At 40.0% G+C, this 17,779-nt stretch overlaps 2 protein-coding genes across 4 annotated transcripts; one reads left to right on the top strand and one right to left on the bottom strand.

Annotated features, from left to right (window-relative positions):
* Positions 1-596: 596 nt before the first annotated feature.
* On the bottom strand, positions 597-5,115 carry selenop (selenoprotein P). Of its 2 annotated transcripts, none has more exons than XM_088416939.1 (5): positions 4,995-5,115; positions 3,845-4,078; positions 3,289-3,501; positions 2,898-3,015; positions 597-2,614 (listed from the first exon to the last, which is right to left on the bottom strand). In XM_088416939.1, the coding sequence occupies exons 2-5, from the start codon at positions 4,048-4,050 to the stop codon at positions 2,318-2,320; spliced, it is 834 nt and encodes a 277-aa protein (XP_088273065.1). In that variant the 5' UTR covers positions 4,051-4,078; positions 4,995-5,115; the 3' UTR covers positions 597-2,317. The 2 variants fall into 2 exon arrangements, with proteins under 2 accessions (XP_088273065.1, XP_088273058.1); XM_088416932.1 differs by having other exon boundaries at positions 3,845-4,075; positions 4,995-5,103.
* Positions 5,116-7,947: 2,832 nt separating this feature from the next.
* Positions 7,948-16,233, top strand: zbtb35 (zinc finger and BTB domain containing 35). 2 transcript variants are annotated; one of them, XM_088431854.1, is made up of 9 exons: positions 7,948-8,057; positions 9,032-9,164; positions 9,968-10,069; positions 10,241-10,385; positions 11,775-11,883; positions 11,976-12,164; positions 12,664-13,039; positions 13,123-13,253; positions 13,827-16,233. In XM_088431854.1, exons 2-9 carry the CDS (start codon positions 9,044-9,046, stop codon positions 14,352-14,354), a joined length of 1,701 nt encoding a protein of 566 aa, XP_088287980.1. In that variant the 5' UTR covers positions 7,948-8,057; positions 9,032-9,043; the 3' UTR covers positions 14,355-16,233. The 2 variants fall into 2 exon arrangements, with proteins under 2 accessions (XP_088287980.1, XP_088287988.1); XM_088431862.1 differs by lacking the exon at positions 7,948-8,057 and adding an exon at positions 8,164-8,297.
* Positions 16,234-17,779: the final 1,546 nt, after the last annotated feature.

Below are 17,779 nucleotides of genomic sequence, written 5' to 3'. Positions count from 1 at the left end.
CAAAGATCTGGAAGGCAAATTAGTCTGATATGGTTGGCTAGTTCAACAAACTCTTTGTTTTCTATGATAAATACATGTTGAATATGTTTATTTCGCCTGCGCGGCTTGTAAGTTTGTAGTTTACTGTGGGGTTTGTTACGGTGGCCGAGTATAGTACGACGGGGAAATCTAGTTATTTTACAATGCGTGTGTATTGCGCTATTGACAAAACAAACAAACGAACAGATAAACGAATAAACCATGTTTTTAAAAATCACATTAAACTGTATCAAGAGCCCTAATGAAGTTGCTATTAAAGTTTTGGGCCGATTACAGCGCTTTTTCTCTTTTACGGAGTTTGTCGCTATCTGCTGGACATATTTGGTGCGTGCCATAGTATCAATTCGGAAATAAAAACATTTATTATAACCGACGGCCGTTAATATTATTATTGCTTGTTGTTGCTGCCATTGAAAATTTCAGATCGAAAATATTTGAACATAAAATAAAAGCCATGTTTTTCTAATAATGGAAATAATTTTAATGTCTTATTAAAATGTCTTATTCAATGTCAGTACGTTTGTGATTCATTTTTAAACAAGATTAAAAACTCTGGATGCTCTGCAATAGATTTTTTAATGTCATCTCAACACATTCAAATAATTCATTTTGTCATCTGGATCCAAAAACTGCAAGCAAAGAAGCCATCCAATCAAAGTTAATTCCACTGTCCTTTCACATATTATATAATTGTCACACTTACTTTACAATACATTCCTCTGCGCGTGCATCAGATTTCCGGGTGACCTTTCACCTTCCCGCGGAAACCATCATTAAGCACAGTGTGTATTACACAAGTAATTCCCGGGCCATTCCGCTCTTTGTGACAGTGGAGTTGTTAATCTTTGATTAAATGGTTGCGATTTGCATGTGAATCTAGTACAAAGAAGGAAAAAAAATACTATTTTTAAGAACAAATAATTAACATTTTGCTTAACCTTGTTATCTATGTCCCTTATAGATCTATACACATGCGTGACTCCCTTACATTCTGTCTTTCAGTGATTTAGCTACAACCCATATCCCGACCACATTCCGTGAGTAATTAACAGATGCTCCACGAGATGTTTCCAAATTGACATTAATATGTCCGAGAATCATTGTTTACATTTTCTTTGTTCATCTAGCCATGCCAACGAGAGTAGTGCATTAATAAATGCTCTACCACAAGATGGGAGATGGTACACAGAAAACGTGGTTATACTGCAGGACGATTAACAAAACAAATCAAACCCTAGAAATGGACAACCCTTTTAAAGTTTTTTTTTTGGCTTGTTGTATTAATTTAATGTATAACCATTACAAACTATAATCCAAATCAATTGAACATCATATGAAACGCATTTTACTACATTACCCTATGGCTGAAAAATGATTGCGCTGTCATGTAAAACGTTATTGCCAAGGAAGTGTGGTGACGTAACATACAAAATTTTAGCCAAGGAGAGCTTCATCGTTGGTCTTTTTTTTTTTTTTTTAACTCATCATGCCTTGTCTGATACTTGACCAGATACCACTAGATGACACTGTTTAGTGTAAAAGTGGTCCTACCTTTAGAAAATTTGTCTTTGAGTAGTTTTATAGTACTCCTACTACTACTACTATTACTACTATTACAACTTATATTTTTTTTTAGTAATTCAGTTCTACTTGTGGCAGTACATTGTTGTTTGCTGGGATATCATGAGATTTTTCTAATGAAGTATGTGCTTTGGCTCAATAAAGTTTGGAAAAATCTGTTCTGGTATGCCCAATTTTTAAGAAAAAATGTTGTCCACCATGTTCCTTAATGACTCATCTCCCATCCCTGCCATCATGACTTCACCCAGACGCCACTAGAGCATAGTTTATGCGCCTGGCTTCATAATAGATAGAGGGGTTCAAAATAGGCAAAGAGTCATTTGGGAAAATGCAGACGACGGGTGACGTGAGCTCGCGTTCTTATCCGAGAATGACATCACGGCCAGCTTTACAGATGGCCTCATTCTCAGCTCGCGACCCCAGGAGGTCAGCCTCACTGGTCTGGCTGAGGCGGCTGTCAGTCAGCCAGGTATGAGCGTCACTGTCAGGACTCTCTGACCTGATTGGCCTCGCCCCGCCCGTGTCACTGTCATGTGGAGGGTAGCACCTCCTGACAGTGTCACAGACTCGGCTCGCCCTCCTCACCAAACAGCCTCCGTCAGTGTCAGCATCAGCTGGCCACCGTAGCGGCGTCACTGTCGGAAACAGCGGCCCAACGTCAGTCGTGCCGGGATTTTCATTTTGACTTTTCACTTGCTCACGGTCGCTGCATCACCGGCACCCCCTGCACCTCCTGTGGAGCCTCGTTGAAGTGTCCCTGACTAGCGTGTTGCCCTAAACTGTGTTGACTTTGGCTTTGGGCGTCATGGTTTCCATGGTGATGACCCTGACTAGGTTCGTGGCTGTGGTGTGCATGCTGATGATGGTGGTGATGATGCCCGTGATGGTGTTGGCCGTGATGTTCAGGTTCTGCATCAGCTGCCGGGGGGGCATTGAGATGAGCATCAAGATGCCCTTCTGGATTTACTTGACACTCTGATGGAATTTCAGCACTCTGGGGAAATTTCACATGAAACAAGTTGCCATGTGAATCTGAATTTTTGCATGTATGTTGAACATGATCAAATCATAATCATTCTGTACAAAACGAATCCATGGAAGCACTATACTGTATAGTCCTTTGCTTTGAATGTTTTTTTGTCATGTGTTTGGCTGGCAAGCAGTCCAGGGTGTACCCTGTCTCTTGCCCAAAGTCAGCCAGGCCTTCCTGCATCTGCATTTATGTATTGTATACTACAATAATAACAATATTGATCATCATTATCATAATTTAATACCTCATATGTGCAAGTGCCACATAAGCGCTTGCAGTACGTGTCTTTGATGGCTTCCTCAATGTGGCCCTGGCCAATGACGGAATATGGAAGTGAAATCTGCCGAGTAAGGCGTCCACATCTGATGGTAAGAGGTAGAAAAAAAAAATGTGCAAGGTTATGGATATATACGCAGAGTTATTTTATCTATATCTATATTAAGGTTTAAATAATAAATGTTCAAGAAGCTTATGCAACAAAAAACTTTAAACTCATCTCAACTTCATCTTTGAAAATTAAGTTTTAACACTCCACCCCAACATAGAACCATGTCAGCCTCACAAGTGATACACAGTTGAATTGGGGAAGATACCATGTATCATGCAAATTGCTGATCACATCCAGTCTTTCAAACCTGTCATAGATGAAGAAGTCATCCTTGGCCCCGTTCAGCAGCTGCCACACATCCGGGTGGTGCTCTTCTTGCTTATACAGTGCGATGTTGGCTGACAACCTCTGCTCCAGCATGGGGTGGAGCTGCTGTGCTTGTGCCCCCTGATGGTTGACCACCATGTAGGTCACATCTTTCAAACCCTGACCCTCCATCTGCAGGCGCAGGCTATCCATTCTAGAAGAGACAGAAAAAATATATACAGCATATATGTATTTGCGGGCATGCACATACAGTAAGTGGTACATAGGTACGCATGCCAGACAGAAATCACTAATGCATACCGTTTTACTTTGCGCATTTGTGTACCCTTCCTACTTTCAACTATGATAATAACGGTGCCTATGTCTTTTCCCCTTAAAATAAGCTCAAAAATGTGCCGTGGCGTGCCTTGAAGCAAGATTTACCGCTCAAGTTTTGACAAAACGTGCGTTTGAAACAGGTTCTAAAAAGTGGCATGAAAAGAGCATATGAATGTAGCGCAATTTGTGGCTAACAACCCAGCTATTCTACTTCTTACCTGGATGCCTGCACCAAACAGAACAGTCAGCTGGCCTGCAAAAGGGCCACGACCGTCACCCGGCCCATGGTTGCCCTCATGGGTTCCTCCAGCCCGATCCTCCAATTGGGTGGTGTTTGACACCGCGGCCCGCCGCTCCCCTCGCTCTCTGCCCTGCCCCCCTGGAGCAGGCAGAGAGCGAGGAGCAGGCTGAGGCTCACCCACATGTCTCCTGCACCTCCCCTCCCCTCTCTGCTGAGAGAGAAAGAGAGAACCAAAGGTAAAACGTATGAGTACGGATGAGTTCTTTGCCTCTGGCGAAACAATAACACTAATAAATCATCACCGCAACAAAAAAAACAAACAAACTCATTTTGCATTCTTTGGAGGCGAAAAGCATGAAAGACTAAATGCAGCAAACTGCAGTAGTTTAAATTTAAAAAAAAAAGTGAGTAGATTTGATTTTCATACGAAAGCATGAAAGACTAAATTATAAACATTTACGGCAACAATGTTGGTTAGAACGGGAATCTTTAAGTAGGAGTTTTAACACAAAGGACTGTGGTTCCACAAACTATTATTTCTTTCTTTTGAAATGTGGGAAAGCCCATTTTCACAACAGCAACCTAAAATAATTAATTTAAAAAAAAAACCTTAAATTTGATTGAAATTTGTTGCCTTGAAATTTTGGTTTCCCCTTGCTGTTTTTGTGTGTGTTTTTCTGAGTTCACTTTTCGAAGTAGGGCAGAATGGTCATTACTGGTGTGCACATCTGCCTTGTAGTTTCATTGATTAGAGTTTTAAATCATTGCCCTGGCCTTCTTTGAAGTTTGCATTATCAATGTAACGTAACGTGCATATTTGTTGGAATGTGGTAAGAATCAGTAGTAAACAGATGAAGTCTGCAAATTGAGTAGAATATACAAACTTTTTTCTCAGGAAAATTGTACACTGAACCTCAGAAATGTGCTTGACACTAAGTCAACATGCTATCCTCCTTAAACGTAGACAAGGCAATTTCAGCAAACAATAATTGTTTTGCGTTACTTCTCTGCAAATAATGAGCACAAATGCAGACAATCGTGAAGTAATCAATCCTCAATTTCCTCCTCTGTCCAAACAAGTATTTTCTGTGAATGCTCATATGTATCATTCAAAATGCATCTTATACCTTTTCGTTGAAAGCTTGCCTCTGTACAGCGTTAAGTTGCAGCAGAACCTTGGACGAAAACAAGTGTGTCGCTCAGCTGCTCTTCTCCTTTTATACTCTGCTTGTTTGTCTGCCCAAAAGCAGAACAAAGGTCAGTCTGAGCTGCTTCTTTTTTTGCTGATGGCAACACTTTTCTCTTTACCTTATAAAGTCACATATGTTTAATTGTGAACGTTTCGCTTGTTCGTAAATAATTCTTCTTTGGCAAACAAATGATTTAAAGACTTGAAGTTGCAGGTGGTGGAGACAGTGCATACATTTGCAGTCTCAAAAGAAATACTTTAATACTATTTTTATAGACATAGAGGTAGTTGAAAACATGTTGTGCAACACTTTTGGAGAGAAGAGAGCTGGAAAAGAACAGAGGGTGGTTCTCAGGTTAGTGGCCAGAATATTTGAGCAAAGTCAAAGACAAGAAGATTGAATGCTCTAATGTGGAAAAATTAATGCTTTTATGTACAAAGTTTTATATTAAATGTTTTCCTTATTATATGGATTGCAAATGAGGTTTTGGGTGGTTGCTCACATTTACGCAAAAAAACAAAAAAAACATTCAAGGGCTTTTATAGCTTTAATTGTGAATAATGTTTTAAAATGTCATAAAAAGGCCCACATAAAAAAAGGCTCAAAGTCTGATGTGACTTCTTAAGTGCAGGTAGAAGCAGGACGTGATGATGAAGTAACGGGAGGGGTGGCCGATCGACTACGGTCAAAGATCAGAGCCATTTTCAACTGCTTTTTCTTTTTTCTTAAATTGCATAATTGACAATAACAACTGACTTGATATGAAAATCCTTCTCAACCCATATTCAATTGAATACACTACAAATACAACATATATAATGTTCAAACTGATAAACTGAATTGCTTTTTGCAATACAATAATTCACTTAGAATTTCATGGCTGCAACACATCCATTACAAGTTGAGAAAGGGCCTGTTTACCACTTGGTTTCATCACCTTTCCTTTTAATAGCACTCAAACGTTTTTGAAGAGAGGAGACTGATTCTCTTAGCTTGTCATGCAGAATTCTTTCCCATTCTTGCTTGATGAACCGCTTCAGTTGTTCGACAGTCCGGGGTCTTCTCTGTTGTATTTTACGCTTCATAATGCGCCACACTTTTTCAATGGGAGACAGGTCTGGACTGCAAGCAGGCCAGAAGAGAACCTGGACACTTTTACCTCGAAGCCACAAGGGCCGAAGGCTTGCTGGTACCTATCTCAGCTGACTTTGGGCAGTAGGCGAGGGAGACCCTGAACTGGTTACCCGCCAAATGCACAGCACACAGAGACGAACAACCATTCACACATAAGGACTATTTTCCATGCATGTTTTTGGAGAGTGGGAGGAAGCCGGAGTTCCTGGGGAGAACCCACACAGGCTCAGGAAGACCATACAAACCCCGCACTGGAAAGCCGGAGCCAGGTGGATTTGAACTCGACTCCGTGAACTGTGAGGTGGACGTGCTAACCACTGCTCCACGAGCCACCCTTTGCAAAATTCAAACATGTTCTAATTTTTAAATGATTTCTATAAAAGCAACTGTGAAAAGCAAATTAATTCATCAAAGTCTTTATGAGATTTTTCGAAGCCTTTGCATAACATCTCACAAGTGGACTCTCTGTAACTCATTCGTAGATTAACTAGGACATGAGAAGTAAAACTATGTGTTGCATAATTTTACATACACATAAAGACAACGCTGTAATTTGAATTTCTTTGGATCATAAAGCAGTTGTGCTCAAAGAATATCAAAGATGCACCAGTGCAAGACGTGATCAGGGTGCTCTGCCAGAACCCGACGATTCCTAAAAGTCAAAGTAACTCATTGACAAAGGTTGGCACTATGTGAAGTACAGCGGTCTGCCGAGCTACAAACTCAGCAATTCTGTGACAATTTGGGCACCAGCAATTTATCATACTGTACTTCTACCCCTTAAAAGGCACTTTGTTGATGAGGGGCACAGGACTTTGATTTAAAGGAAGAATATCAAGTAACTATTTTGCGAGGTTTAGCTCTCATTTCTAAACGCTAGTCAAGACTGCACAGCTGAGCTTTTTTGATTAATTATCACCTTCTGAGGTTCAAAGTGATACTATGGCAGACAATGGCTGCAATAAAGTTTATTACCACCCTTGTACAAATTAAAAGTTTAGCTTCAAAAGGTGCCTTCTCCATACTGTATGTTTCGTCTCTTTCACAGATGTCCATTGTGTTTGTGTAGGAAGCCTTTAAAATTCTCTGATGTTTTGATCCTACCCATGCAGCCTCAGTCATGTACTGTATTTGTATCTTGTTGGAGATACAAGCTCCCAAGAATTCTGGCACTGGGCAGCAAATTTTGTTCCAGAATGATACGTTAATCTTGAGACTTCTTTGCATCTGCAAAGCAGCCCCATGTCACACGAGACCCTTGCAGTTTATTTCACAGTAAATAAAGAGTTTATCTCTTGTGCTCAGGAGCACTGGTAAAATATTTGGCACCCTTTTGTTGAAACTATTAACTTACATGCATATTTTGGGTCGATATTGAAAGATGCTGGGGCTACCTCGAGAGAACCCCCGCAAACATAGGAAAAGTGAATGTAAACGCGACTTAGTTCAGTTGAGCAAATAGACGAATTTTTCATTTCATAAAGTGACGTGACGCCCTGCTGACCGCGGAGAAGGATTTAGAAGCGTCCTCTGCTGGCGGTAGACATATTGTAATAGCCTTTCGTAAAGCTTATTAAATTGAAAAAAATATATACCAACCAAAAGAAAGTTTGTTTGGTAAAATATGTTTGTGGACCTAATTTTAGTTATTAAGTCACGAATGGAAGGGTCGTATAATCATCGAACGATTCTGTCGCCAAGCAACGAGGCGTCCTTTAAGACCGCAAAGGCTTTTGGGAATCTGAGGCCTTTACGTCCAACGACCGCCCTTTTCCGAGCAAGCGAGACAAGCATAGCCAGCGCTACATGCGTCGAAGGAATGATCAACGATAAAGAACTTTCCAAAGCGCCATAAACGACCTCGAGGTATGCTTAGCGACGCTTTTTGTCGCGTATTGTGAGCCGTAACGGCCAGAATTGGAAAATGTGTCCGGGGAAAAGTGTATTTTAATGCGCGGTTTGATGACGTAATGTTGATTGTCAAACGCGAAATGGCGAGCATGCTAAGGGGGCCGTTAATGTTATTGGAAATTCTCAGTTGGTGCCACATAGTTATTTTGAACATTTTATTTCACGGGGATGATTGCAAAGACGTATTAGACACAGGTAAGTTAATTTAGAATTTTTTTTGGTCGTTACTCCGTTACTTGATGTAGCTGTTTTGTATTTTGAGCTTGCTAACATGGAAGTAAACTAGCAGTAATGCTAGTCCGGTAATAATAAAAATATAGCGTCTTATCGCATTTGGACCTCAATTAATTATTCCTTCTTTCAAGGTTACATTTATTTACACCTTGTGTATTACTGACCATTTTTGGTCATTTTCTTCCACATCCTTCTCGCAGTGAGGGATGACACACACCTGGTAGTGTGGTAGCTCAGTGGTCGTGCTATGTCGAATTTAGGCATGTTGTCACCATCTGGGTGAAATTTCAGGTGGAATTTAAATATTGCTTAAAGTTACTAAGCAGAAGTGACAAATATATTCGCACAAAAGAAACCACTTCAGCGTACGTAGAAATAGAGAATTAGCAAATGCACCATACCTATATCACCACTTAAGTCTGTTTTTACATAGTATGTAAAAGTAAATAGTCATCTTATACAGAAATGGTCGATTTTGGATTGTTCCTTGAATGCAATAGTGGACAAAATATATAATTTATCCACTCCTTTATTCGAAACTGTCCACGAGCAATTTAATTTTTTGTGCTCCTTTGAAGAGTAACACCAGCGGTGTCCTCTAGACTTTTGCACATTGCTGTACATTGATTGAGGTCATGTCCATAGACATTCAAATGCATGTCAATTGTTTTTCATGTTTCTTTTTCCCCTCATAGGAAAGGATCTGAATGATGGCTGCGGAAGTCATTGAAGGAAGTGAGTTCCCTGCTCACTACAAAGTCATGATGGACAAACTGAATGAACAGCGACAATTGGACCAGTTTACAGATATCACTTTGATTGTAGATGGTAGGTCTATTAAAATTACATTTTAAAAATGTATTCCAGCTTCATTATCTGAGTAAGAATGTTTTTTTTTTTCTGTCTCCATGTAAAACTGGTGCAGATATTGTATGGTATGACTGGAGTGATATTGCAAAACAAAACAAAAACAGTTTTTCACATCGTCCGATCTCAATTACTATCACTGTTTTTACAGCTGGTCGTAAAAAAATCTGTACTGAAGATCAAAGAAACTTGAATGTCATTTTCTTAACATATTAATAACTACAACAAAAGAAAAACTTTAACAGAGAACAATTGTTTGAATTAATTCATCATAACAACTAACAAATGTGTTAGGCTGCAATGTCGAAATCTGACTAGGAGGGGCTTTGCAATTCGATTTTGCACCCCCCCCCCCCAGGTAAGAGAAGACATTTCACACCCCCCCAACTTGACACGCCAACCACAAATAAAATTATTATCTATTAAAATTGTATAATTGTATAATTGTATCCTTTTTTAACATTGACAAAAGGAAAAAGCAATATAAAACAACTTTAGACAATTGTTTAAACTACTTGTTTACAGCATTTATACAGGTTCAGGCTTTGTCTAAGCAGAAAAAAGATGCAATCCTTATTTTATCACAATTACACTACTCGTGGCAAGAACAAATCCTTTTCCCGCGGGAAGCACTGGTCTAGTGGAAAGCTCCAAAAGAGAGGCTCCCATTCTGCAAATAGAATACCCCTTTATAAATTCAAAGGAATTCAAGTCTATTTTGTGCTATTGGGATATCCTAAACATGTGTCTTTCCTTTGGTGTAGGGCACCAGTTCCGAGCACACAAGGCAGTGTTGGCAGCCTGCAGTCAGTTTTTTCACAAATTCTTCCAGGATTTTACCCAGGAACCCCTGGTGGAGATTGAAGGTGTGCTCTTTTCTTTCGTTGTAAATGTTGTAAACATTCCTCACATTTAATTGTCCAGAAGTATTCTTTTGGAGACCATTTGAGGCCATAGGCTTGTAGATTAAATAATTCAGACAATAAGATATAGTCCTAAAATTTAACCACCGCTGCTCCATTGTCGTTCTCATACAGGAGTGAGTAACATGGCGTTCCGGCAACTCATGGAGTTTACGTACACGGCCACGTTAGCCATTTCGGGAAAGGAGGAAGCCTTTGATGTCTGGAAGGCTGCCGAGTACCTCCAGATGCAGGAAGCTATCAAGGCACTCGGTGACAAGTGAGGGCTGCTTTAAATTTATCTTTTCTTTTCCCATTTCTAATATATTTACTGTAATTTTTTGAGGCAAGCTTAATGTTGAAAAAAAAACATCAAATTTGTAGTTACTTGTTTAGACATACAGATTTTAAAAGAAAATTCATAAAACCACAAATGTTTAGTATCCGTGATGTACGGCTGCACAATTATTTTGGTCAGTATTGCAATCATGATTATTAATGACGATTATTCAACATGTTTGATCAAACATGTCTATTTATTGCACCTTTTTTTAAACAAGCAGTATATATTGTATAAACAAGGCTTGGTACTTAAAAATTATAATAATAAACTAAAATAAAGTAAACAATAAATAATTATGCAAACCATTGAAAAAAATGAAGCCTACTTAGACCAAGCATATACTATAACAGAGCTGTAAGACCTTTACAAAAGCCTTAAAGTTTTTTTTTTTTTTTCTTCAAGAAAAAAAAAAACCCAGCACAAAAGTACTAGAATCACTCGACGTGAGTATAGACTTAGCAGTCAAAATGTCATCTTTGGCCATTTCAAACACAATTCATTAATCGGATTTTCCAAAACGGGTCTTAATTGACAGCTAGCAAGTTATACTAGGGGCTGAGAAAAGTAGAGGCTTTTGGCATGCAAACATGTGGTCAACATTTGTCATCTTTGGAGCGCGCCAGTGCAACCAACTTCAGCATTGTCATCGTGTCCCCATCTTGATACATGAAAGAAGACGAGTGGAATTTCGCCGGTTATTCACCGACGAGCACCAATAACCAATAGTTTGTCGACATGTTTTCTGGCCGACACTTCCACGCGGTAAAGAAATTCCAGAAGGTACTGTACGTGTTGCGGAAAATCTGGCCAGCACGGACACCGCGCGAAGTGGCGTGGTTGCCCAAAAGACGTCATTTTGACGCGCTGAGCCACGTCGAACTCTCAGAGTGCGTTAAGCATAAACCAAGCTGCAGACTTTTTGGCAGGATTTGCTCGCCTGCTATTTCTTAAGTGAATGATGTCTTAACCTTGCGTTTGCCCCCTGGTGGTAGGATGATTGAAAGTGCTTGATTTGACATTGGTATTGGTAAGCAGCTTTTTAATGGTTAATATCGACAATTATCATCTTAAATTAACTGTGGCAGCCAATATCGTTATCGCGATTAAAATTTGATTAATCATGCAGACCTACTGTGCTACCATGCTTTTTTTTTTTTTTTAATGGAATTTCCTTAAAACTACATGCTTCGCATTCTTGTTTGGGGGTCTGAACGACAATTCTATTACTCTATGCAATTACGTCATTTTTGAAACACCGGTAAAACAAAAAAAAGTTTTAATTTTGTTGTGGAGTGCACAATATGAACCAAGCATGTCTTCTCGCAGGATAAATGACCATACTTCAGTAGTGCCAAAGAGCAACAATACAAAGAGGAAGATTGCTGAGACATCTTGTGTCATTACAGAAGCGCTACCCACAGTGGAAGGGGAACAGGTTAGTATCTTATGTCACAATACTACTTTTGGAGAAGATTTTCTTCAAATGCTGAACTGATGAAATCGATTGGCCTGGATGTGTTCTCACAGGTAAATATAGAAATGGTAGGAGACGGTGCAATCGAAGTGGAAGACTCTGGGCTGGAGGAGGTTGTGGATGCAGCAAAGAATGCACAATCCAACGACTCTGCCTTGGCATTGCTTGCAGACATCACCAGCAAGTATCAGCAGGGGGAACCTTCACTACAGGTCATCAAGAAGGGGGACTTAGTAGAAGAGGTACGTTGAGCTTCGTGCCGTCCAAAAAACATTGGCACAAATGAATGTAAACACATGTTTACATGGATCGTTGCATGTCACACAGATGATATGTCCTGGAGCATGGAAACAATTGATCTAAATAGATCATGCCTCTCACATGGAGAGGTGACTGGAGATCTTCATTCGCTATGATTTTATGAGCAATGAAAAATAAGTCTTTGTCAACCCATATTAAGACACATTTACAATATACTGTAAATGGAATTGTGCTCCCATCTTAGGCTAAATGCATAAAAAGTGTGGATGTCTTTACAACATGTTGGACTACTTTATTTTGCCCTCTTACCTGCCCCAAGTAAGCAGTTGCATATATCAATGTACTTCACTTTAATTAAAAAAAAAAAAAAAAAAGACAAAGTGACTGCTCATAAGTTGAAAAACTCGGCCTTCATCTGCACAAAATTTAAGCCTGGCTTAATAAAGGTGTCCTTCACTATGGTTTTGTCTATTGGCGCAGGAAGTCTTGTATCAGGAAGAAACAGTGACTGCCTCTAAAGTGCTGGAGAATGTGGAGGTGGTGGAGGTCCAGATTGCTCAAGTGGACAACGCTTTCCGCTGTAGCAAGTGCAACCGAACCTTCAAGTTGTACTACAACCTCAAGCAGCACATGAAAACGCACCTTGGTCTGCTGAAGAAGCCGCACGTGTGCAGCCACTGCGGCAAAGCGTACTCGCGGGAAGGCGCCTTGAATCAGCACTTGGGTGCCTTCCATTTCGATGCAGAGGAGCAAGCCCAGAACCAGAAAACCCCCAAGAGAGTTCACGTTTGCGAGTACTGTAAGAAGCACTTCGACCACTTCGGCCACTTTAAGGAGCACTTGCGAAAGCATACTGGTAACGCAGAAAACGGTTGTTTAGATTTTGGTCATTTATAAAATCATGTTATATTGATCATCTTGTGCGTACTCAATCCATAGGTGAAAAGCCGTACGAGTGTCCTGACTGTCATGAACGCTTTGCAAGGAACAGCACACTTAAGTGCCATATGGCAGCCTGTCAGAATGGGGCTGGTGCCAAGAAAGGACGCAAGAAACTCTATGAATGCCAGGTACAATCTAACATAGGGATCCCAGACGTGTGACCTTGAAGTGTGTAGCTTTTGGCATTTTCATATATGAAAAAACAGATTTGTTGTTGTTGTTGATTGATTTTATTTTAATTTTTTTTGCCAATTTTTTTTTTTTTGCCAATTTTTTTCCATTACAAACAAATCCAGCAGCTGAATCATCAAAGATATTTTCTGAAATTTCAATTTGAAAGAAAGTCCTGTTTTTAATAAACGGATGGGAATCACTAATCTGATTCCTAGATTAATTGACAAAAAAAATGACTGATCAAATAATAATTAGTTGCAGCAGCCCTAATCACGATATTTCAAGGAAGTTTGTATTGTCAAAAAAAGTACTATGATTTGCAACAGCATTATTTTTATTGCATGCAATATATGAAAGGTACCCCTCTTTTCTGACCAAATAGTAAGCATAGTGCAAATTGTATGTGACAGCTAGGAATGAAACCTAAATTTGGCTTGGTAGTGTTCCGCCAAATTATCAATAACAATTGTCCCAATTATCAGTATATGTGTGTGTACCCTGGTCAAGATGCTTTCTTTGTCCTCTAGGTATGCAGCAGTGTGTTCAACAGCTGGGACCAGTTCAAAGATCATCTGGTGAGCCACACTGGAGACAAGCCCAACCATTGCACCATGTGCGACTTATGGTTCACTGCCCCTCAAGAGCTAAAAGCTCACCTCAAAGACGTTCATTCCATAGAGGATGAAAAGTCCAACGAGGAACTGGTTGTCACTGACACGGCAGCGACGACGACGCTAACCATCACCACGCAGAGCATCGGGGCCACTGGAACGGTGCTGCTGGAAGACGGCATCCAGGTGGAGGACATCGCAGTCAACCCCATCGAGGTGATGGAAATGGAGGAGACGGCCACAGTTGTGGTGGAGGACGGAAGCTTGGCAGAGATGTGTGAGGAGGATATGGAGAGACTCAAGCAGGCCGGCGTGCATATCCAGATGGTGCGCGTCTCCTCCAGCGACATGGACGAGCAGCAGGTGGCGCACCCGCAGGTGGAAGTGGAGCTGGAGGAAGAGGTGATGAACATGGAGGAAACAATACAAGCAGTGGTCGTATGAAAATATGTGCAAGCCATGAGAATTCAGCATAAAAGTTACTGAACACTCAATTCCTGTTGTTTATCATAATTCGCTTGCTTCCTGAACATTGACAAATCGACAAAGATTTCACTTGCGCTACCGGTCAAAAGTTTTAGAACACCCCATTTTTTCCAGTTATTTATCGCGATTCAAGTTTTGCAAGTCCAGTGAATAGCTTGAAATGGTACAAAGGCAAGTACTGAACAGCCAGAGGTTAAAAAAAAAAAAAGTTTGGTTACCCAAAACTGAAAAATAATGTACGTTTCAGAATTCTGCAGAAGGTTGAATCAGGCTTGAAAGCTGGTGCTACTAATTCCTACTGGTGTTCCAACTTGTCTTGATTACTTATAAACCCACTCTGTCGCATAAAAGCAGTGTTGTATCACACTGTGGTACCAGACCCTCGTGAGCAACGGGTGAACAGTACTGCACTGCAGAAAGTAGTGTGTTGCTACAAAAATTGTGAGAAAAAAGCAATTGTCAATGGACGAGAGACAGACTATCATAACACTTAAAAATGTAGGTATTTCCTGCAGAGAAAGGGCAAAGAAAATCAAGGTGTCAGTATGTTTTTCTTCACCATGAAAACACACTCAGAAACTGGGGGAAACTGACAGGAAGCGGTCTGGCAGACCCAAAGCCACAACTGAATCAGAGGACAAGTGTCTTGAGAGTTAACAGCTTGCGTGATAGGCGGCTCACAGGACAACAGCTTCAAGCCCAGCTTAATAGTGGTCGTAGTAAGCAAGTCTCAGTTTCGACTGCGAATAGAAGTTTTTTAGCTGCAGGTTAGATTGGACGAGTTGCAGCAAGAAAGCCATTGCTAAATTTTCAGAATAAGACAAAAAGACTCTCCTGGGCTTTGAAACACCACTATTGGACTATTGAAGACTGTAAGAAGGTATTACGGACTGTTGAATCAAAATGTAAAATCTTCGGTTCGTCACGCAGGATCTCTGTACGGCGTCGAGTAGGTGAGAGGATGGTTCCACAGTGTGTGACATCAACTGTCAAACATGGAGGAGGAAGTGTGATGGTCTGGGGCTTTTCTGCTGGATCCAGGGTTGGTAACGTGTACAGATCGAGTGGCACCCTGAACCAAAACGGCTACCACAGCATTCTATAGCGCCATGCAATACTCTTGCCTAGTTGGTCAGAGGTTCATCCTACAGCAAGATAATGACCCAAAACACAAGTCCAAGCTATGCCAAAACTACCTCAAGAAAAAAGAACAAGATAGTAAGCTTGAAAATATGGAGCAGCCTGCACAGTCTCCAGACTTAAACCCCATCGAGCTGGTTTGTGTTGAACAGGATGGAAAAGTTAAAGCCAAGCAACCAACAAATGCCACACATTTTTGGGATCTTCTGCAACAGACCTGGGAAGAACTTTCTGAAGAATATTTGATTTCTATTGTAGAAAGAATGCCACGAGTGTGTTCAGCTGTTCTGCCAAAGTTGACTACTTTGATGAGTCAAAAGTTTAAAATACATATTGATTTATAAAGTCGTTCTATGATTTCTTTTTCAACTCCAATTGCTTATTTGTTCTATCCTTACGTTTCAGAGTGTAATGACACAATAAACTGAATGATTTTTAGTAAAAAACTTGAAAAAGTGTGGTGTTCTAAAGCTTTGGACCAGTAATGTATGTAGTATTTATTTAAAAGATGGCATCATATTGCGATCTGAACCCTGAGTGATCAGTTTTTTAATTTTGTTAGTTATTGCTGATGGTTTGCGTTCACCTGCTAAAAGATTTTGCTTTAACCTAATGTCTCAATGGTCATGCTGCAGTTTTGGTGAAACTGTTGAATCGTTTATTTTATTTTTTGTGAGTAATAAACTTTTTTTCTACACTCTGTGCCCAGTTTTTAGGCAAGTGAGTATTTTGACCATATCACATTTTCTAACTCCGAGCTGGATTAACTTGAATGCTTATTGGATATTAGCATATCTGATTAGTTGTATTTGTGTAATGATTGAGGTTGGGGCCCAAGGAAGTGAACACCCTATATTAAGGTGTGCATAATTATTAGGCTGCTTCTGTTCTTCAGGGGACAAAAAGGGACAAAAAGAATTTAAAATTTTAAAATAAAAGTATAAAATTGTAAATAGTCTTTCAGAGGGATGCAGCACTCCTGAAACTGATAGGGTATGCCAAACCGTCAAACTTTTCAACAGGCTTGCAAGAAACGTGTTGTGGAACCAAGATGCAAATTAACACAAATATTTTAGAAGACTCAAATGTGAGGCTACCATGAGCCCATTTTTGGCCAGTGCTACCGTATTCTGGAATTGCTACCAACCTGGAGTGCCCAGAAGTACCAAATATTGTGTGCAGAGTCGGAAGAAAGATTTTTCAAAGGTCTTATGGGCTGATGATTTGATTGTTAACTCTTGAATGGCCAGAAGGAGGGGCCTCTGGCTGGATCCTTAACGGGCACGGAGCTTCTCTTTGAATCAAATGCCAGTAAGATGCTGGTGGGGATGATGCTATGGGCTGGTATTAGTAAAGATGAGCTGGTTAGCACTTTTCAGAGGTACAGGGGAAAGTCTACATCTTTCAAGGCCATGATTTGTATACAGGCCCATATTCCATCGTATTCATCAAACCACTGTGTGGCTCGCCAGTAAAATCCTTGAAAATGACAAAATAATAAAGTGGTCCCCTTCCTCACCTGACCTAAACCGTTTTGCAAACTTGTGGGCGCTTGTTAAATGGGACATTTATGGTGAAGGAACAATCTCTGAAAAATGTATCGGAGGCTCTGGTTGTTCCTTGCAAAAAATTGATCGTCAACAGATCAAGAAGCTTGACGACTTCATTGATGGGAAGCTTATCTGTTAATAAAAAGAACAATGCTCACAGTTTTTTTTTATGTTTCCTTGTAAATTTTGAGTTAAAGTATTTGTTTTTAACTCTCACTTTAACAAATGAAAATAAACAAGTGAGAAGGCAGATGTTCATTGTTAATTTAGTTGCAGAATTATTCTGTGGACTAATACAGTGGTTGCATAATAAATGTGCATGCATTTTTTTTCTAAGAAAGCCAGAATCTTACATTTGCTCGGTTAAATATTCTGGTTCGAGGTGGGGTTTGAAAAATAAAAATGTTAAAAAAATACAACTTGCCTCTATCTATCTATCTGTCTGTCTCAAGGCTATTATTCTGTTAAACGAAGGGCAACGTGAATATACACAATATATAACCCAAAGTAGAAAAATCACTGTCTTATATATGAACCCCATTTATGAATGATAGTGTGATGTTGATTTTTTTAACCACTTAAAGGGGATATGTTCCCGGTTTCGATGTAGTAGAATATCATTTTCTATTAAGTATGATGCGTAATGACTGGATGAGATTTTTCTCTCGGGTTACCGCTAGGGCGATTTCAAGA

Source organism: Hippichthys cyanospilos, chromosome 1 (assembly GCF_059441005.1).
Source record: "Hippichthys cyanospilos isolate Australia breed blue-spotted pipefish chromosome 1, RoL_Hcya_1.0, whole genome shotgun sequence".
In the NCBI taxonomy this organism is placed as follows: domain Eukaryota; kingdom Metazoa; phylum Chordata; class Actinopteri; order Syngnathiformes; family Syngnathidae; genus Hippichthys; species Hippichthys cyanospilos.
This window is presented reverse-complemented; position numbering and strand designations above follow the sequence as displayed.

Bases quoted from the DNA above. Each gene is read 5' to 3' on its own strand.
- zbtb35 (XM_088431854.1), top strand. From the start codon at position 9,044: ATGATGGCTGCGGAAGTCATTGAAGGAAGTGAGTTCCCTGCTCACTAC. The intron at 9,165-9,967 runs GTAGGTCTATTA...CCTTTGGTGTAG, and splicing joins TATCACTTTGATTGTAGATG to GGCACCAGTTCCGAGCACAC. The intron at 13,040-13,122 runs GTAACGCAGAAA...CTCAATCCATAG, and splicing joins GCACTTGCGAAAGCATACTG to GTGAAAAGCCGTACGAGTGT.